At 39.7% G+C, this 22,149-nt stretch overlaps 2 protein-coding genes across 4 annotated transcripts in view; one reads left to right on the top strand and one right to left on the bottom strand.

Annotated features, from left to right (window-relative positions):
- Nucleotides 1–22,149, bottom strand: part of hspb8 (heat shock protein b8) — a 480,000-nt gene that overhangs the window by 212,654 nt on the left and 245,197 nt on the right. The gene's annotated exons all lie outside the window — the stretch shown is intronic.
- taok3a (TAO kinase 3a) overlaps nt 1–22,149 on the top strand; it is a 58,182-nt gene that overhangs the window by 23,739 nt on the left and 12,294 nt on the right. For all 3 annotated transcript variants that reach the window (XM_072387410.1, XM_072387411.1, XM_072387412.1), the window contains exons 3-14: nt 6,363–6,596; nt 8,585–8,656; nt 9,350–9,451; nt 9,787–9,832; nt 10,690–10,786; nt 11,214–11,327; nt 12,257–12,348; nt 12,566–12,659; nt 14,120–14,201; nt 18,948–19,115; nt 20,228–20,425; nt 21,529–21,654. In XM_072387410.1, coding sequence (XP_072243511.1) covers nt 6,465–6,596; nt 8,585–8,656; nt 9,350–9,451; nt 9,787–9,832; nt 10,690–10,786; nt 11,214–11,327; nt 12,257–12,348; nt 12,566–12,659; nt 14,120–14,201; nt 18,948–19,115; nt 20,228–20,425; nt 21,529–21,654 — 1,323 coding nt within the window. In that variant the 5' untranslated portion in view covers nt 6,363–6,464. The remainder of the gene's footprint in view (nt 1–6,362; nt 6,597–8,584; nt 8,657–9,349; nt 9,452–9,786; nt 9,833–10,689; nt 10,787–11,213; nt 11,328–12,256; nt 12,349–12,565; nt 12,660–14,119; nt 14,202–18,947; nt 19,116–20,227; nt 20,426–21,528; nt 21,655–22,149) is intronic.

Raw genomic sequence — 22,149 nt, forward strand, 5'->3', positions numbered from 1 at the left:
TGTGAAATATCTTTCTTCCATTCCAGAGAAATAGTTGTTGTGCTTGAGCACCTCTAAGCTGCACTGATTGAAGAAAGCCTGAGGTTTGTTTGTGGTTTGAAATCTTTTGTGAATTGGGCAATAACGTAAATCTGGCAGCAACTTGTCATCATTTAACAGAGAGCCCACAGCAAATGTTTGATGTGATTGAAAGTCTGGCTTGTGTGAAAGTGTACATTCTGTGCCGTGGGCAACTCATCCTGCTGAGTCACACCCTGATTGGGAAAAGAGCTTGTAGCGATTGGGTGTGGTAAAGGGAAACAATTTGGGTTACAGAAAGACTCTCCAGGCAAGATGAGGTTTAATTTCAAATGTATGAGCCTGAGAGGTTCAGACTGGCAAATAATAGAATCACTGGCAAGTTTTGTCAGAGATGGAACTTTCTGAACTTTGAGTGAGGTGACATGCTAAAAGTCCTAGCAGCCCACAATGCCCAGAGCATGATGCAATATCTGATGTCTTTGTTCTCTCTGTAGAAGAACTGTGAATCATATGGCCTGAAGTGAAACTGCTGAGGATTAAATGAAAAATGAACATATTTGATATATTATTAGAATAATCGAACGCCAAAAGAAGTGACAGACCTTGCACATCCTGCCCTTTTTTTCTTTAAGATTTAGATTTAATTCTGAAACGGAATGAAATTTGACTGAATTTAAAAGCAGCAGTTCACCCAAAATCAAAGAAATATCTGTGGTGCCAGGTGGACAATTGACATTCAAATTAAACTGAGAATGGGTCAGTGAACACGTGTAGATTACACTAGAAAAATGACAAATTATCGTGTTTGTGAGACCAAAATCAGACCTTGAAGATGCATATAAACATGATAGGAAATCTAAGCTCTCAAAGCCGGACTAACACACACACCTATATAATGTGATTGGGGGTCAAATCAAGTTTCTGTCGAGTACACAGAAGAGGAAACCAACATCGATAAAGAACCGTCACAAAGGATGGTGTACGCCTTCCATCCATCCATTTTCTATACCGTCAATCCGTCGGTGGGGTAGTGGTGTACATCTTGTTGTTTTAAATACTAAGAGGTCAGTATATATCAATATAGCTGAATTCCCAATAAAGCCGCTCATGGCTAAACGCTTTTGAAATGAACACAGTGTGTCAACTCACTGTTGCTCTGCTTCACTGAAGTCCTCTATAACAGGAACAGCTTCATGGGACACGCAGATGGCATTAGATTTTATTGGTATGAATGGTATTTTACTAATTTCATACCTCACTTAAAAAATTACCCATACTAACCAACATGCTGCTATATTTCAGCTATATTTACCTGTGTGGTGATCTCCTTCACAAAGTTAGAAGTAGCAGAATGTCTTGAGTGTTTCTTCTACTGCGGCCGCTGTCAAAACTCACTTCCCTCACTTGCATGCATTCTGGGACAAGGACCGTGGTCCATTTAAATGACCAAGTCGAACTCCTAATTGCTTCTATGCATGTGAACCTGTGTACAGATATACGGATCCTTATTCTCAGTGAGTGGGAGCGAGCGAGGCAGGATCGGTCTCAGATCTTTTCTGCAGGGATTGAAAAGAAAAACTACATCACACTTGTCTCTTTTAAAGTCGCCTTTTAATCGGCATACAACGTGACGCTGTGCATTTAAAAAAGATTTTATATTATTCATACACTAAAAAGGTTGGCCCATTTAATGTGACGCAAGAACCCTGCACACACAAGCATCCCACGTCACGCACACACACACGCATGCAGTACTCTCTGAGGACTTTGCCTTCTTGTGAGATGAGAGACTATCTGCTTACATTAGTTTTTCTACATGCATTTATTAAACAGGATTACTGAGCTACAGTTTTTTTTGCAGTTCAGACTTTCTTGCTCTCTCAGTACATGTGTGCATTTGTACACACACACACACCCTCAAAGCTCTAAGCCTGCTCTGTATAACGTCATGATAGGAGTTAAGGGATCTGGATTATTACGTAATTCTCATTCTCCCTCTTTTTCACACCAGCACACACTGCCCTCACAGTCTGTTTCAGTGCACAGTTTGGTGGATTTACTTCTTCTTTTGTTTTGTTTTTTTCTCAGTTTCTGATTAGAGCTGGTGATTTGAATCCCAGTAAGAATTCCCACAGTCTGTCTAATTCCTGTTCCTATCTAAAGCTGGGAGGGGAACCAGTAAGCTGATAAACCCCCTGACTATACAAACACACGCACACACAATCTGATGCACACATGCTGACCTACACATGCAATATAGACACTTGTGAGCTTTTTATCTCTCTTTTCTGGTGGATTGGGACAAATATTTCTGTCTACACTGTACACTCATACACATGAATATTAATGCTCATACTTTCATATGCATTAATACTGTATATGCACACACACTAATTTTCTCCCATATCAAAGACTTTGCTTTTAAAGCAATGAGCGATTAAAGGGGAAAGAGAAACGAAAACACAATGTTTGATAGAACTAAAGGATCTTAAAGATTAGAAGGATCAGATGGGTTTCAATGGGACATTTTCTGGGATCCATATTATCCAGAAAGGCAAATGCACAACATATTATCAGATAGTTTTCTCTTTACCGTATTATCTGTTTGGTCTTTTCAAACCAAAATGGAAGTTTTGACTTATTTTCAGAGTCAAAATTTGTCCATGAAACACAACCTTAGATGACCTGGATTGAGTTTTAAATGTTGTGCAAAGTTTTTTTTGCTGCCGGAAACTTACAAAGTAGAATAAGGAAAGATTCTGCACCTCTGTTGGAATCAGTGTCAAACAAAACGCAGCAAAGAATTGTTGTTGTGCTATGTTTTCAGTTCTTGTGTATAAATGGCAGAGAGGAGACGATGTGAGGTCCAGTTTAAATTTCCCATGGCACAGAAATATGTCCACGAGCTCAGTGGAGTTGGTCTCGTAGCAATCGCTGGCCCGTCAATTAGTCATTGTAAAAACAAAATGGGGCTCCATGATGCACAGAGTATATGATGTTTAAAGGAGAGTCACTTGTGTGTCCCAGCAAAATGTTAATTATTCACACACATACACACTCCTGTACGCCTGTACTGTACAGACAGTGTCATGCAGTTGTGTGACAGTGCACATGTAATAAAGAACTCACACGCACCACAGTATTTAATCTGTTTAAGTCATTTGCCTAATCAGCTTTCTCAGAACAATACCATTCATAGATCCACAGTAACGGCACACATACACACACTCAGACCACTAGCAGCTCTACCAAGCCCCCATGTGTTACAACCTGTTTTTGCCAAGTTGCATCACTTCATCTTATGAGAGGGGAAAAAAAGGATGAGTAGGAGAGGAAACGCATGAGCGAGAGGTGTGCAGTATCTAGTGATCACATGATTTGCGTGTTCACGTTCTCCATTTCTGTCTTTTATCCTTCTGTTGTTTCTTGTTAGATCTGTTTTCAAAGCTCGCTCACGGGGAAAAGCTGCTGCTTTCACAGATTTCTCTCTTTGATTTCCTTACTTTGTCTTTCCTTAAACTTGTTTTTCTTTATTTGGTAACCTTTTCCTTCTCGTCTTAATTTCTGGGAAGGCGGTCATACTACAGCCTGAGTGCATTCTTTGTGCAGTTGGGATGTTAGTGTGTATCTGATGGGGAAAGAGTTGAGATGGAGGGTTGTGAATCGCTGTCTGGGAAGCTCGAGCAGGAAAGATGAGAGACAGGCGAGCTGATGCAACCAAAAGACACAGAAAAATACGGAGTAACACACTGGTTCATATTGTATATTCATAGCTTGACAACAGATGTGCACACAATGAAGTAATTAATACCCACACAAACATGCACAGATACACACACATGTAAGTACAAACATTGTAAACACATAGGACAATTTGGGGTGTTCTTTTACTCCTTGGTTTTGGAGAATAAACCCAGTAGAATGCTCTGCAGGCTCCTGGTTGTATTCACATTATAAACTGCTGTACTGTACACAGATCATTCATCATTCATCACCCCCATCATAGGCATGCTCAGCCAAGGGTTTCCTGCTTCTCAGAAAAGCCACTTTAACCAGTCTCAACCAGCCTGCTTATGTGATATTTTACCTTAAAAAAAGGTCATTTGTTGAAGAAAATCAACGATAAATTTCCTTAAGTTTTATTTTTGTTTTTGTGTGTGTGGTGGGGTAATTTTTATTTATTTATTTTTCTTGTATTAACAGCAACAGCACAACTAACTTTCCCAATGCTGAGTTGTCACAAGAGTTTAGTGAAAGGTAGGAGGGTTTCATGTGGTTCAGGACTCATGAAAAGCAGCATTCGTCTCATTCTCCAGCTTTTCTTGGCCTACATGCCACTCCGTTGTCCTATAACCAGGCCTTATATGAATTCAGAATGCTCAAGATTTCCCATTTACATTTATAGAGGACAAACATCAGTCGATATATTGTAAGCTTTTAACATGTGTGCACTGCAGAAATTCTTGAAAGGGCTTTTGTGTAGAGGAATGGGTGATGTTTCCCTTGATGGTACCAACAGCTCTTGGATACTTTTTAAAATGTCTCGTTTGCTCAAAAACATCGCTTGACGGTCTGCATTCAGTTTGATTTTTAACAAACATAGTTTGTTTTCTAGACACTTTTTGCAAATATAAATATAAAAGTTACAACCTTGAGGCTGCCATCTTTGTGCATTTGGTTCTATTGAACAGAGTACAGAACTTTGCCTTTAACACTGATATTTTTGGATTGGGTGTGATGCCTAGGATCCCTTTTAAGAGCAGGGGATTTGGATGATGCTGATGCTTAGTGTCTTGGCCTGCGTGTCTTGCTGCCTCTGTCTGTGTTAACTTTCTCTGTGTGGTGCTGGCTTTTGGAGCCAGATTTACTTGCTACATCTGGCTGATGTGCACAGAGATTTCATGGTAGAGAAAAAAAGAAAGAGAGCAATCTGAGAGATGGCGTGTGAATGTGTGTTCTCCATGTGCAATGAAGCTAACTGGAGCAGGGTGTCCAGGATGCGTACACGCTTGACGGCCTGGCTGCAGCCTTGTGATACATAACATTTAGCATGAGTGTATATGTCTGCACACACATGCACAACTGTTACACAGTGAGCATGTGGAAGTGATGCATTGGTGACTCAGCTTCAGCTGTCTAGCGTGCGTGTGTGTGTGTGTGTGGATGTGAACTAAGGTGTGATTTAGACTTGGATGAACATTATGACTAGACTGTCCGTTTGTCATCATGAGTGGGGGTTTTTCCCCCCTTCTTATCACATCCCAACTGCCAGTGAGACACAAAAAAGCAATCAATTAAAAAAGTGTTCAACACATAATACAGACACACATGTTTATTTATTGTATGGTGTAAAAGTGATGTTGAGGTCCGGACTCTGGGGAGGATTCATCCCTCCATAAGACCTGTTGGCACTGATTTTCAGTCCACTTCTTGTGTGATTTGGCATAGCTCAGCCTTTTCTGCCTGTTTCCCTTCCTTAAGAACGGCTTCTTGACAGCCACCCTTCCATGGAGGGCATTTCTGATGAGGCTCCAGTGAAGGTCCAGATGCATCTCTCAGGACTTTGCTGAATTTTGTCTTATTTCTTAAAGACATCACTTTCAGACACTGTTCATCTGCTGTGGAGTTTTTTTTAGGCCTGACACTTCTTCTTTTGTCCACTTGTTCAGTCTCTTCAAATTGTAGACACACTGCACACCATGCTGAGAAATGTCAAGTTTTCAGCAAATAGCTCTTTTAGAATCAGTCTTATTGGTACAGAAATATTAGTTCATGTCTGTCAAACTGTGTTGTCTTTATTTATTTGTAAGTCTTTCTGACAGGCTGTTAGCAACAAAGTGCTTAAAGATTCTAAGTTGTCTGTTATTTGTAGACACAACACTGGTTCATCTCATGAATTAGGTGCCTTTTATAAGCTTGAATGATTTATAAGCGATTGTTAAGTGACTTATAACTCACTTCATAAACAAAATGGGTACAAAGACTGGACATTGTCCAGTTTTTCCACCTATTGTCAGGCCTAAGAAAAACTTTGAAATGCATTCAGAAAAATCTGAGAGAACTATTGCTCAAGACAGCTTTCAAATGATTACAAGAAAGTCTGGAAGAAAAATGTAAAGAAATTAGGGGTGGTTTAAGACTTTTACACAGTACTGTATACATATGGATACTTCAAACTGTAAAACTGCCATGGATCAAACAAAGTTATGTGTGTGAGTCATTGTGATTAAAGTTGATCCAACATTTTATGGAGACTAAACCAGTCTTGACTATGCAAGTGTGGTGTGATAAACATATGATTGGTAAATAATCTCTCATCCTGACTTGATTCTTTTTCTCAGGTCTAGCTGGCCAATGCCGGGGCCATTGTGGACATCTGGTGGTGGTAGTGGTAGCGTGTATGCGAGTGTGGTCCCCGACGCCTAGCCCATGTCCAGCCCATAATGCCGTCGTCCACACGGAAAGGGGTGCCGAAGGACCCTGAGCTGGCCGACCTCTTCTTCAAAGATGATCCAGAAGACGTCTTCTGTGACCTGCACGAAATCGGACATGGCAGCTTTGGGGCTGTCTATTTTGTAAGTGCCATTTCACAATTTTGTGTACTTTTCCGTGACATAGAGGGTTCTTGTGTAATTGAAATTGGTTTTAAACTCAGGTTGAAACTATACTGGACTGTAACTTTTTATAAATTTTCTCTGAAGTCTTCTCTGTTGAGATAAAATCTCTGTTGTCTTTCATAAAATGTAGCTTGACCATGGGAATGCAGCAATAATGCAGTTGGTGGAAATTATGGGCTGTTCATTTAGCTCGAGTAGATCAAGTGCTGGATCATATATTAGCACTTTGTACCCTGTCCTACATGACAGTTATTAATGTGCTTCAGTTTATTAGCGAGTTACCTTACATAGTCCTTTATTGGGTCATGCACTTTGCCACATGATGGCTCTTTAAGAGGCTCAATGGTGCCTTTGTAGCCTCTCATAATAATCTCATTATCTGTAAGGAACGCTTAATTTCCCTGATATTACTTTATTTTTCCTATACTTTCTGTTTCTATCCTCTTGTTTCCTCTCCTCTACTCCAGATGTACGGCTGGGGGCAATTAGCTTCCTCCCCATAAAACAGCTGTTCTGTTGGTATAGAAAACCAGAGAGGTTGACAGAGGGATGGGATTTTCTTGACTGCCAGGGCTTCATTACCCCCTTCTATCCCATGTCAATCTCACACACAGTCTCTCTCCCTCACACACACACACACACACACACACACACACATGCACATAGCCGATACATCAGTCACGAGTTGCCCCGGTGCCCTTGTCTGTGTGGCTATCAGGCTCCAGTGTTGGTCTAATCCTGCCCTGATGCCAGTGCTGTGCTCACTGACACACTTTTGCTGTCTGCATTACCGCTTGTGCGCTGCTGGCCGTTTGCTTGAGCAGCTTTCGTATATGTGGTTCGCACTGAAGCTTTTTCTTCTGGATAGATTTATACATTCTCTTCAAAAATCTTTAGTAATCTTTAGTAATTATATTGATATAAAGAATCCTTGAAATGATGCGAAACGAAAAAGCAAGATATACTGAAGCATTGTTAACATACCTAATCTTTGTAGTTTATGGGTATAAATATTAAGGATGAACCACATTTTAGAAGTGTTAGGGTTGCCTTTCAAAAAAAATGCAGACCTTTGCTAAGGGGCTTTAAACACAGCCCTATTACTATGTATCCGGGATGGATTTGACATTTCTAATTTCTGATTTGCTGTCCCTCCTCTTATCCTGTAGTGACAATTAGCCTGGATGCATTTCAATATTTTAGTGCTACATGATCTTTTTTGCTGCTATCTCCAAACCATCTAGTTGTGACCTGCTACAGAGGAAAATACTGGTATGAACTGACAGGCAATCACAGGGATCAAAATAATCAACAATATAGTCAAGTGGGAATAAAACTGCTGCCTGTTGGTACTGTAATTCCATTTGAATGTCAACACAAAATTCCCATTTATGTGTGGGATGAAGCTGAGATGATGGCTTATCCTGAGCTTCAGCATCGCTATCCCTGAGGCCAAATGCTTCCAAGGTTAACGCCACAGGTTTTACATGAGCATGTGGACTGACAGCTCAATCACACTTTACAATAGCTACAGGAGAACCATGCAGCACTTACCTGCAGGCTTCACCAGTTTTCGTAGGTTAGTTCTATTATGAGGTGGAAATTTGCTAAGATTCAAATGTGATGTTTCACTTTGTGCGTTCTTTAGGATGCATCAGATTTATCTGGTCAGGAAAGGTCACTTGTTTTTGAATTCATTAAATATTTCCTGCTGTATCTTTTCTCTTGTAATGTTGTGCAGTACTGTGTCCAAAAATGTCTTTTATTTTCTCTAGCTTTATGTGACTCCCTTTTAATGTTCATAAATAACATTTCAATAGAAAACAACTAGTTACGCTGCTCTTAAAAAACATAGATGGGTAGATAGACAGATAAAGAGGATTATTATGTGTTTTTGCTGTGGTTGACTCCAAGTTAATATGATATCTTCCTTTTGTCGCTTACAGGCACGGAACTCCTACTCCAACGAGGTGGTGGCCATCAAAAAGATGTCCTATAATGGAAAACAGACTACCGAAGTAAGAAAGAAATCACACACATGTGAGCGCACATGAGATGTTCTCCACAGTTTGGCAGCTGGGTTTTTCTAACCATATCATAAAAAAAGCTCAGGCTCAAGTCGGCATTTAGCAAGGCCACAGCCAGACAGAGTTTATTTGCACCATGTTAGGCTGTAGCTCAAAATGCTGAAGCAGCACCACTCTCACTGCTATTTCGCAAAAAGCTTGATGCAGACTAGTGAATTTGTTAATGTCTCAAGGAAGAAAAATGAGGTGAAAATAATTATTTACTACCAGAAGCAAAGCTTGGAACAAGCCCAAGTCAAGGAAATTGTCTCTATATTTTTTAGTATTTTAGGAAGCACGTGATCACAGCTCATGCTGCCGCTGAACTCTAGCCCTCTTCTCTGTGGTTTTGTAGACTCTTTTTATAAACCAGCGAGGGATGGTTTTGTGTGAAGGATTTTGCTTGATATTCTTAGACCTCTTCGATCTAACTCAGACAGAGAGCTAGTCTTTGAGTTCCTTTACTTATGTTGGTGCAGTGCCATGAAACTTTCCTGTCCGTAAGTACACGTTAGTAAAAGATACGGCACAGAAATAATACCTGTGTGAATGGTGAGGACAGCTGACCCATTGCTATCAAAGTCACAACAAGTGTTACTGTGATTGTAGTTTGTTAACCATCTGTGTGTGAATTTGTTTTGGCAGAAATGGCAGGACATCATTAAGGAAGTCAAGTTTTTGGGACAGCTGCGACACCCAAACACGATTGAGTACAAAGGCTGCTACTTGAAAGACAACACTGCCTGGGTCAGTGGGTCCTTCCTCCATGTTTTCTTTGGTTTCATCGCCTCTCTTTTCTTAAGGCAACTTTGTTACGGTGTCTTTCCCTCTCTCTGCCTGATTGTTTTCTTCTTTGTTTTTATTTCTTATCGTGTCCCTCTGTGCATTTTCTCACTGTTTGCTACTCCATCTCTGCAGATGCTGTAATTAATACTATCTCCATTGCTGTCTTTTGGCTATATCTCAGTTTGAGACAGGAATTAGCTTCACCAGCATTCTCCAACTTGAATTTTTTGCACCTAGGATAGTTGCATTGCTTATCATCTGAGTCATTACTTATTCAGTTTTTATTCCTGTTTCAGCTGGTAATGGAGTACTGCCTGGGCTCTGCATCAGATTTACTAGAGGGTAAGTATATAAACTGATGTTTGATATGTGCACAGATTAAAAGATAATTTTGTGTTTGTTAGTTTTTGGGTGTCAGTCATTATCTATTTCAAAAACAAAACACGAGGTTAATGAGGTGAAACTTTGTGGAATTCATATGTTCTGTGAGCTGACACACAGCTATGCTAAATACACTGGACAAACAAGGAGCTGTTGCCATGAGATGGTTGTAGTTCTCCTTTGAAACTCATAAGAGTTCATGTTCTCAGGTTTTTTCCTATTGTTATTGCTTATTGTTATTGCATAATTGATCTTTGTTTTGAATCCCAGCTAAGGCTCCGTCCATTACAACCAAAAGAAGATAAGACAATGAATCCAGTCACTTGTAGCTGTTTTTTAACTTTGTAATCTGGTGCATTTTCTAAAACCACTTCATATTAAACCACAGATTGAAAAGAGTAAATCTTTGATTTTCTTTATAACCAACAACTTTTGTAAATGCCAGTGAACATCCAGTTTTCAAAGCTTGAATCTCCTAAACTGTTGACCCTCTAAACGTTTCAGACATGAAACCTCTGTGTTATTTTAAGCACCTTTGTGTGTACTCATGGCTGATGTAGAGTACATCGTCACAACAGTTGACTGTTTTCAGGACTTTACCCTTTGTGAAATTTCTCACTCATATCTCTGCTGTGACCTTTTACCTTGGCACATACTCTCACTGATGTAGCAACAGTTCACAGGGACCCAACTGTTTACATGTTATTCATATCACAGACACATACCTTTTTATGTAGAGCTTTCCTTTTTGTTTATGGTTGTCATTGATATTCAAGCCTTCGATGTAACTGATTTCCACTGCACTTGTTTTTCCCAAGTTCATAAGAAACCACTCCAAGAGATGGAAATTGCTGCCATTACCCACGGTGCCTTGCTAGGACTGGCTTACCTACATTCCCATAATATGATTCACAGGTGAGTTGATTCTTGCTTTGAATATTTCTCGTCAGGAACAGGCAGTGTTCCATTAAAAGAAATATGATAAGATCAGTTAAGACACTCTCCCTTTTATTGCAGAGAGTGGAATTCAAACTATAAAACCTCATGTCTGTAATCCCTCTTGAATATCACAGTTAGGACTTTACAACCCTTCTTCTCCATCACAGGTGTCCGCAATATTAACTTTTGTGCCAGAAAGATTTGATAATAGTGTCGACACCTTGATGCTTTTCACTTCTCAAGGTCATCGGGATTTTCATAGCAGATATTTTGAGAATTCATCATGTTGATAAAAAAAACCAACGTGATGTTCCATAAATACGCACCATTGGGGTTTGGTTTGTCAAAATTGAGAAGAACAATAATTTGTGGTCACTCTTCTGTTGTCCCTCTTCCTTCACAGAGATGTGAAAGCTGGTAACATCTTGCTGACTGAGCTCGGTCAAGTCAAAATGGCCGACTTTGGCTCCGCTTCTATTGCCTCACCTGCCAACTCTTTTGTCGGAACACCCTACTGGTCAGTATGCAGAGCATAAGACACGATACAGATTACAGGGCATGACTTCAGCTTCTAAGAATATCAACATGATCTTTGACAAAGTAAATTGTTAAATATCCTGTGTGACTGTGAGCTTCGGACAGTGTTGTGGGGAACTTACTGTCTGGTATTTGTGAATTTTTATACTTTTTGACACAACCCAAAACATGGGAATCGTGCACTTTTATCACACAGATGTGATGGCAGTTTTACATGTGGATCACATGTCTCATTAATAAAATATGTTGGTTTCAACATAAAAGTTACAATAATAAGTAATGAATTGTGTTTTTTTTTTAATGATTTATTTCACTGTGAGAAAACACTGTGGGCCACATGAAGGTCATCATTGGTGCAATCTGTGAAATGGCTTCATTCATTTATTTATTTCAAACATCTGCTGCTTGCAAGCAGTGGATCTCCTTCTTGCACATCTTGTGAGCCCTGAATGCACCATTCTTGTGTCTGAATGGCAAAAAAATAACACATCAATAGCTGGGGTTAACTGTGTTACACATCCACTGTCTGCCAAAGGTTTTAGATTTATCGCCTAGGAAAGTAAATCTTTCATATGTTAACGCTGGCTAAAGCCATCCCGTCCCTCCTGTTTCTCTATATAAAATAATCAGCCCTACTTGACCCACTGAAATATTTACTCTCACACCCTTGCCAGCTTTGATGATAAATGAATACATCACTTAAACAGCTGGACCATTTGTCAGACACACAAAAGTTGTCACACGCTGCGTTTATAGAAACACATTCCAAAAACTGAGCTGCTATCACAGCATACCAGAGTCTTAAAAAGCTCTGAGAAGCTTAGCAGATTATAACATTTTCATGGATTTTCCTCCATACTTAATAAAGTCTGTGTGTGTGTGTGTGTGGTTGTGTTTTTCTGTCCCCAGGATGGCCCCAGAAGTGATTTTAGCCATGGATGAGGGTCAGTACGAAGGGAAAGCTGACGTCTGGTCCCTCGGGATCACCTGTATTGAACTAGGTGAGAAAGCAATGATTGGTCTAAACATTCAGAAATTAAATCGATTTAAGCTGATTTGAAATGAATACATGAAACGGACAGATTTGAAACATACAGCTTCCATCTTCTATGTGCTCATCAGTTCCTCTGCCTCAATAAAGGAGAAGCTGAATGATCATATTTCATACTTTGGTACTAAAATAACTCTTTGTATCTCTTGCCTCTTTTCTTATGGCAGCGGAACGTAAACCACCGTTGTTTAACATGAATGCCATGAGTGCCTTATACCACATAGCACAGAACGATTCTCCCACGCTGCAGTCAAATGAGTGGTGAGTTATAGATCTGTCCTTCTTCACCAAAGATTACAAATGTTTTTCTGAGGCTGTTTTTTTTATATTTTATTGTATTTTTTATTTTCTCCCTTCCTCCTATCTACATAACAGTTATATTTGACAATTTTCTAAGTTAACAACACAAATGCTAAAACTGAATTTAAAACTGGACCTTGGCTAAGTTATCTATGATGCATAGACAGGACACTGGTCCAGACCTTGAGTTAGGTGCCTTTTTGAGGTCTAATAGGTCTGTCTAAAGAAGCTTACCAAACAAACTAACAAAAAAAAATCAAAGGATTGGATTGAAAACGGGTAAAATACGTTTTGAAAGCCTGAAGAACTGTTACTCAAGACCACTTCAAAACATTTAAAGAAAGTCTCGCTCTTTTGAACTAAATATATAAAGGGTGATATAGAGGGTTTTACACAGTACTGTATGCACAGTGAAGTAGGTTCTCTAAACTGGCAAAGAAAGACTGTAAAAGGTTACAAGAAAGAACTAAGTGAGGCAATAAATATTCCGGCACAATGGTGAGTGACAGTGAGGTGCAGTTGTCATAAGGGAAAAGGCACTCATCAAATATTAACCTCATATCATGGCCTGAAAGTTAAGTATGTAAGATCCTAGGCATGCAATCGTGCAGATGTTAGTTCCTTACATTATGTTGCAGTAGCTGTCTGGAGCTGCAGAGCTGAAAGTTACACTTTACCTTCAGAAAAACTGAAAATTAGTCCAAATTTGCTTCTTGCGTGCAGAGAAAACACCTGTTGTAAAATGAGTGTATTTAGCATAATGCTGAGGTGGGTGATTGTGTGGGACTGCACATGATTATGGTATTTTTGGAAGAGCTCCAGGAGCCTGAGGCATGAACAACATCACGCCAGATAAAACTAGTAGAGACATTAGCTCAATAGTGCTCAGTACACAAACACAAGACCACACTGTGTACACGCTGGCATGTCATACAAGTGCCCTCACAGACAAGGGTCAGCCGCAGAGAGAGGAGTGGTCGGTGTTAAGCTTTTGCACATACTGACCCAAAAATGAGTCTGAATGTGCATATTGATTTTATTCAAGTCCTACAAAGCATTGAAGGCTACTTAATCTCTAAAATCCAAACCAGTGGTATTTTATACTTTAATGTGCTTGGCCATATTTTTAGATCAGAGTTCCACAGTTACACTGGCCTTAATTTTTTGTTGCTCCACATATTTACATAATCCGTATGTGGGTCTTGTTTTTTTCTGGTTTAAGTGAGTGATATAGTAAACACAGCACTACACAAGAGATTACTCCTCTGTAAGCATAAATCATTAATTTGACGGTACAGTAGCTGGGTCTGAGAGAGGCCTATTTCTATTCACTCATTACTATTTCAGCTTTGTGTTTTCTGTTTTTAAATGTTTGAGTGAGAACAATTATTAACCTACATCCCATTATCCCCTCTGCCCAGGTCTGACATCTTCCGAAGCTTTGTTGACTACTGCCTACTGAAAATTCCTCAGGAAAGACCCTCGTCAGGGGAGCTGCTACGAGTGAGTGGGCTCCCTCTGTTATCCTTCCAGCTGTGACCTCACTTCCTGTGTCAGTCAGTCCCTGAGCCATAAGGATGAGTCACTCCCATCCACCCACAGCTCCCAAATACGCACGCATATACACAGTGTCTTCTTCAAGCACAGGAATCAAGCACCCTGCTGAGAGTTGCTTATTATTTTTGCCTTACTTCCTGTGCTGTACTTTGTAGCCATGCTCTCCAGTAACTCCATAAACTTATATATGTTTGCTGCTTCCAAGTTTAATGTTATTTCTGTCCATTATATGTGCATTTTTCATTCTGTATATTTGGCACTTTAGTATGCAGAAAAATTCTTTACAATTGGATAGGGCTGGGTATCAATCAAAATTTTTCGATACTGGTACCAATACAGATACCTTCTTCAATACCTGTTCCTGAGCGATTCTTTTTTCAATACCAATTTTATAATATCAATTCTAACAAAAAGGAAATTACACATAACAGTACAAATCTTCAGTTTTATTTTTCAGCTCAGTATTTTTCCAATCCAAGCTGTTTTCTTACAGAAGAAATTAACATCAAATAATTTCCAGTGCAAAACAGTTGCAAACAAGTGACAGGTTGGTGCCTACATGCTATCCTACATACTGAAGATACTTTTCACTTAGCAGTTTTTCTTCAGAAACATCAACATGTCTGTTTTTTGCACGTATTAAGTTGCAGTAACAGTAAGATTACTGCCGGAATTTGCTGAACATTAACTTACCTGTTAAAATCCCACACACTGCGCCGTCCTCGGTACTCTTAGATGAAGCAGAGTCCAGTGGTGGAGATTTTGAATTATGCCGCTCGGGGGCATAATTGTAGCGTCCACAGGCTGACTTGAATGCTGAGAGGAGGATGGTTGCAGTCCGACCTTCTTGCAGTAAAACACAGAGCAACTTTCTGCTCTTAAATTGATTTTGTTAAATTAAATTAGTTGTGTTGCTGGCCTTAGCAGCGGTGACTTTTTGGCATATGTTGCATCGCGCACTATTGGCATCAATCTTGTTGAAATGGAGCCCCGCTTTAGACCTCGGTGGGAGTGTTTAACGGTTCGACGACACATGCACAAAACTACAGTTCCCGACGCAGATACATGTGAACCCCGTCTGTGGGCGTAACCACATTTTCCTGCATGCCAATCGAGGGTAGCATGATCAGTTCTTGATCACGTGATTAATCTCTGGGTTCCGAAACTTGGCACCGAAAGACGAGGCATGTTATGATACTCGGTACTACTGAAGCATTTCGGTCGGTGCCTTAGAAGAACCGAAGTTCAGTACCCAGCCCTACAATTGGAAGCTTTCAAGAATTTTATTTTTGTTATTTGGATGGGTTTGGAAGTCTGTCTTGTATTTTGGAGGGACGTTATGCTTTTATATGGTGGTCAGATGGTGGAGAAGACAGGAAATGAGGGAGGGAAGCCCAAAAAAAAAGAAGAAAAAGCTGGCTTTGACACCATAAATTTCATGACGGGTGCCTTAACCGTTTGGCTGCTTTTTCCTTTATATGTGTGATAGTTGGCTCTCCAAAAGCCAAAATAGATGGACAAAGAGTAAGAGATAAATGTATCTTAAAAGTGGAAGTTTTTACTCATTATTTCTCAGGTCAAGTTTGGACCTCCAAGCTAAAACTACCGTGCAAGTTAGTCTCTATAAGAACAATTTCATAGCTGCTGCTGATTGACTCCTAGAAACTCAATGAACATATCCCCTGATAATCCATGAATGTTCAGTGAGTTTCCCTGTAGTTGCAGAGTTTATCTTTTTGTTTTTGTGACCTGCAGGTAATCCTATTGAGCTGCTAAGCGTTTTATGTCCTTGGTGATCACGCTCAACGGTGCAATTCTTGTCCAAGATTTTTGACACCTGTTTCACTTTAGGTGTGGGGATGAGGGAAAGGTGGGAGGCCAGGCAGAGGTTAAATGCAGAATTGTGAACTGTTGTCTGGATAGGATTGAGGTTATGTTTGCGGCTCACTTATCCCAACACCCCTGACCCAAATCCTGGCTAGAAAAAGAAAAGAGGGATAAGTACCAAACAGACTTTGGATCAGTGTTGAAGGGCCCGTTTTATAGTGAAGGACATGGGGGGGAGGTTGGGGGGTTAGTTTATGATTAATACCCTACTATCTCTTCTCAGACATGAAAACACTAACTCTTCCTTTAACAGAACATGCACAGGCACACACCCCTCCAAGCTCTTTAAAAGAGAAAATCAGGTCACCAATCTGTGGGCCTTGAGCTATATGATTTCTGGCTTCAGGTGAAATAGTTTCTCTCCTTGTATATCTCACTGAGAGTCATTAATTTTAAAAATCATGACCGCTCAGTGACCTTATAGTTTAAGCAGCAGCAGAGAATTTCTCTGAAGCAGAAATTGTTTTTAAACAAAAATATAAATAGCATTGTGTGTCGTTTGGCTTTGGATGTTTTTAGATCCTATAACTCAATTAACTTACCTCAAATGTCTCCAATGCAAGAGGATGTATTCAAAGAATATAATTTACCATAATGTAAAACAGAAAAACAGCAATAATCCAGTTAATGTTTAATATTTTTACTTTATAAGTGACCCAAATAGAAAAAAATAAATCCATCTGTAATTGTTGATAGATGATTTTCAGTTCATTAGTTGCTAAATGTAATATGAGAATATTGCATTTGTCGTCAAGGTTAATATACAGCTGCTTAGTTAAGGTTAACCAGCCTAACTTTGTCCAAAGTTGGGGGGAAAGAACATATATGAAATAACAAATCCACTTTGAAACCTCTGAATCGTTTTCTTGGATGAAATATGTAATACAGAGTTTCAAACCTTTTTGTTTCTTATAAAGAAGCAGGAGGGTCAAAACATTGATCTGTTTGCATAATTAAGTGCTGTGAATTTAATCAGAGCATCCGCTCTCTTTATTCACTGTTCTTGAGCTTAGACTCTCCTGGTTCTGGTGTATTCTGCTGACGATATGCAGAGAACCCTGTTTTTTACTTTAGAGTTATTGGGTCATTTGAAAGTTCATCGTTTGCCTTGGAAAATGGTGTTTGGTCATTTGTTTGATTAGATAAACTTCTCTGTACAGGTATGAAGGTGCAAAGAGTTAACATGTGTTGAGATGCTTTTAACACCACCGACTGATGATACCTTACACAGTAAATCTCTGTGGCTGGATTATTACGGCAAGTGATTTCACAGGGTTCATATGGAGGAGGGACTTTAGGTGCTGTAGAAAAGCTGTTTTGTCCTCTCAACACCAACACTTTAGAGAGAGAGAATCTGAGAAATAAGTTTTCCCTGGTTGAAGGGAAATGGGTGGCCAACCACCCACATTCGGATGTAGGTCCATCAAAAAACGGGACAAATCACTCTCATCTCTATTTTCAGAGTGTGATGTCACTCCCATGTGTCCTGACTAACCCATTACACCAGCATCTGTCACATTGAGAGGAAGGTGTGCAGTGAGAGAGGGGAGCTAAAAATAAAACAAAAAAACGTACTTTTTAACGCAGGCCGTATATTCTATTCTTGTACCCTCAGGTTGCATACAATTCAGCCATTAACGCACTCAATATTTTATGAATGAGAGTGACTCAGAGGAGGTGTGAATGTGTGTGTGTGTGGGGCATAGTGGGTGGAAGCGTTGGTGAGAAAAATCCATTCTTTTGTTTGCTCTAGTTTATTCTTTTTCTTTATTTAATTCATAATGTTGAAACAGTTTCTAAAAAAAAGAAAAAAGAAAGAATGCGCTTACAAAAAATAAGTGGACACATCTCCTCTTTCTCAACCAATCTACCTGCTATGACCAAGTCATTATGTAAGGAAAAATAAATAATTACATACTGCCCTAACCGCCGCCAAATGACACATCCATCGGATCACATTAGAGTTCTTCAGTTTGGAAGTGGAAGATTTACCAAGATTGAAAAGAAATTGTGAATGAAATCCTCATTCAGCAAAAGTGTTAATCTGATCGTTTGTATATTGTTGCACAGGTATAAGGAATATGACTTAATTAAGGTTGAAACCTTTTTTTTTTTCACTTTTATTCTCTAATGCTTTTTTTTCTTGCAACAAAATAGTAAATTATTCATTCAAACAAACAAATGAACAAGGTAGAAAATAAAAAAGGACATTCTCAGACTAAAATATTTGCCGTCAGCTGATTATTCAGCAGCTTTTGAATCACTGTTGTCAATAACTTGGTGCCGAGACAAATTTATTTAAAAACTAAAATTAAAAGGATTCTGAGTATTTATCATTTTTTGTTAAAGCCAACCTTTCTCAGATCAGAGTAGTAGAAGATGTGGCATGCTGAAACTCCCAGGATAGGTTAAACAACCTACAGGCGCCCTCTAGTGATAGTTATGGTGCTCACAAAAATATAGAAACACTGAACGTTGATGACAATGCTGCCCTAAACTCTGAATTACTTCTAAGATCTTCAAAGATGAGCACTTTTCTACCTGGAAACTTTAAGGTCATGCAGCTGTGTAGGTAATCTCCATAATTTAAATCTGCAGCATTCCAACCTTTTTTTTGTCTTTTGTAGTCTTTTAGTAGTCTCAATCAAATTGATTGGCATATATAGTAGTTTAAGGTTAAAACTCTTTAGGAAGCAAGAGAAATGCAGTTAATTTTGTGAATTGGCAATTTAAAGAGTACCTTCAAATATTTTGTTTAATGTCTGACCTGAGTTACTAACGAATGACTTTTGTTTTCCTGTGCAGCATGATTTTGTGCGTCGGGATCGCTCACCGCGCATTCTCATTGACCTCATCCAGAGGACCAAGGATGCAGTCCGTGAGCTGGACAATCTGCAGTACCGCAAGATGAAGAAGATTCTCTACCAGGAGAAACACAATGGGCCCATGGGAGAAAGCCAGGAAGAGGAAGAGGTGGGAGGAAAAAGGACGATGTCGGGCTTAAAGAAAGGAGTCAGACTGTTAAAGAAAATTAGTTTTTACTGGATTAATGGTCAAAAGAAGAAAAAAATTTAAAAGAGATGAAAAGTTTGAATCTGTTCAACTTTATTTATGCGCTAGTTTTCGCTTAAAGTTAAGTCTGGGTTTTGAGATGACATACGTAAACTTCTATGTCAAACAGAAGCATTTACAAAACTGTATAACCGCAGACAAAAGGAGAGTTGTTGGTGATAAAGAGAGAAGTTCTAATCGCATAGTTTCGGTGGGCAGGCACAGCTTACACACAGCATTTATAAGCTGATGATCTGTTGACGCACAGATTATTTACGCTGTGGTGTTTGTCAGTCAAAATATTCCGAAGTAGTTCAAATCAAATTTCAGGGAATCTTCAGTCCACCAGTCAGGGTCTTTTTCACATAATTTTTCGCAAACTTTATAAATGTTTTCTAACTACAGCCCAGTTTAGAATCTCACACAAAAGGTCAGGACAGGATAACTTATCTGAAGTAATGTCAAAAAAGCCAAACAATCTCAAAAAGGGATATGCCAGATATCACACTTTTATCCAAACTATCCCTTTTCACTGTCTGGGATTTAACGAGGGCCAAAAAACCCCAGAAATGCAGTTAATGGCTGCTTATAGCAGTCCAAGACGTTGAGATCACATCAAACGGGAATCTTCCTTCTGCAGCCTGACACTGAGATAAAAAGCCTCTACTGACCAGGCCTAAGGTAAAATGAACGGGCATGGACAGGTCTTAGCCACAATAGTGTCATCCTACACCACGTGATGCTGACCAGAGCAGCCACCATACCTCACTGCAATATGACACCCTGAGAAACCCTCCTGTTCCATGCTTAGCTTTATGTTTTCATGTGCAATGTTATTGTTTAAAACTTAGCTCAATTAGCTTCAAAAGGTTATTTACCATGAATAATGCTCTGATTATGTCCACTGTGTTAAGGTGAATTTGTTATGATTATAAGTAGGTGAGAGCAGTGGGAGCTGATTCGGGATTTAGTTGTGTAACTTTTAAATGCACATTTGTCTAAAAATATGTCGCATGGGACGTGTTCACCTGCAGGACAGTGAGGCAGCCAGCTGTAAGATGAACAGCCTGGGCAGCAACCACTCCATCCCCAGCACCTCGGTCAGCACAGGTAGCCAGAGCAGCAGTGTGAACAGCATGCAGGAGGTGCTGGATGACAGCTGCTCCGACATGACCATGATGCACCCCCAGGACTACAGCAGCACCCTGGACTCCTCTGCACACACCAAGAAGGTAAAGGTCAGGGAGTTACCTCGCCCAAAACTTGTTTTTCCACTGTGTGCATTTTAAATTCGATGACATGGGCTGAAATGCTTCAGTGAGTTAACACTGACCGTCATTCTACATACGTCTTCAACTACACACGTTTACACTTTTAGAATAAGGCACAGACGCCCAGGCCCCAGAATTAGTTTTATTAGAGTTAGAGATTCTTGTACCTTCCCACTGATACCTGCAGTTGCAACACTTTTCTCATAGTTCCATTAAGCTGTAGTGATAAACAGTAAGCATAGTCAAATGCTATGTTAACAGTACGATCACTTAATTTCTGAGGTCTCTCTGTTTTCAAGAGTATGCTAAATCCCCTCCCCCTTGAAACCATGGAAACCATTGACACAGTCCTCACTGTTTGCAGATTGCTTCAAGTTCATCACTGACACCGTTCACACTTTGAGAACAAAGACTGTGCATGCATGTCAACAGGCAACACACATGCTCCTCACAGATTCCCCATTTACACGTGCACACACTCTCAGTCACTACACACAGGTCAACACAACAGTATATCTTGTAGTACTTAAAAATCGATGAGGAGAGGGCTGTCACTTCTGTCATTCTCCTTCTTCAATTGCTCTTTGTGTTTTGACAGTGCATGAATAAGGTTGTCACGTAATGAGCTGACAGCCAGGGTGTTGTTCCGAGTTCAGGGGCTGAGCTGAGAACAGTTGAAAGTGACACATATTGTTTTGAGATGCTGATGAAGTTCCCTCCTCACATGAATCAACCCTTTGGTCCCCTGGCGACTGAAAATGTTCCATTGAGTCTATACGTTTAATTTTTTTTAAAGATTACAGGTGATATAGTTTGAGAAAAAGATTTCTTTGAAATTTGGAAATCGCTTGAGTGAAATCAGTGAAACTCAGACTTATGACGAAGCATTTCAATGTTTGCATAGTTTGTAGTGAGTTCAAATCTGTAATCAAACAGCAGAGTTTTCACCTTCACTTTTGCTCAATCCCTATTTTATCTGAATTATTAAAGTGCACTACACCCAAAATAATTTATATGTTAAGTTATAAGTTATATATCTTTTCTTCTTTTTGTGATCCACGCAGGACCATCAATATAACTGGGACGATGGGATCCACAGAGATCACAGGCCAGCCTCTTCAGACAAGAGCAGCCAGGCCCAAAACTACAAAAACCAGGGTCGCTTTGCCACCATAAAGTCTGCCTCGCTGGTAAGGTCAAATCGAACGCTTTATTCTTAAGTTATATTTTTCTGAGATTTCTATGTGCTGCTTTTATCATTCATTTGTGGAGCTCGTCCCCTTGCAAGTTGCATTGCTTTTAAAAGGCAAAACATAGACTACACGTTATCTGTCAGAACACCAGAATCTCAGTGTTGATGTGGAGAACTCTTTTCCTCGTCTCTGTGAAAACCTGCCTGTGATTGTGTTTGGTATACAGCAGAGTTTGTGTGTGATGCCTCAACACATGCTCAGACAAAGTGATGTTGTTACACGCTGTGTGAAAGCAGATCTGAACTTAAATCCCTTTTCCACCCATTTGCTGTTTATTCAGTTTTTGCTTTCATTAGTTCCTCTTTGGGTTTTTCACTTTGTCTGGATCTGTGTCTGTTTTTCTTTGCCACAGATTACACCGCTGTTTTTACGTTCATTCACTGCTCTCCCTTTGTTTTCTCTCTCTTTACTACGCTTTCCATTACCACACCC

The sequence above is a fragment of the Leuresthes tenuis genome, unplaced genomic scaffold (genome assembly GCF_036924035.1).
Source record: "Leuresthes tenuis unplaced genomic scaffold, fLeuTen1.0.hap1 SCAF_6, whole genome shotgun sequence".
In the NCBI taxonomy this organism is placed as follows: Eukaryota; Metazoa; Chordata; class Actinopteri; order Atheriniformes; family Atherinopsidae; genus Leuresthes; species Leuresthes tenuis.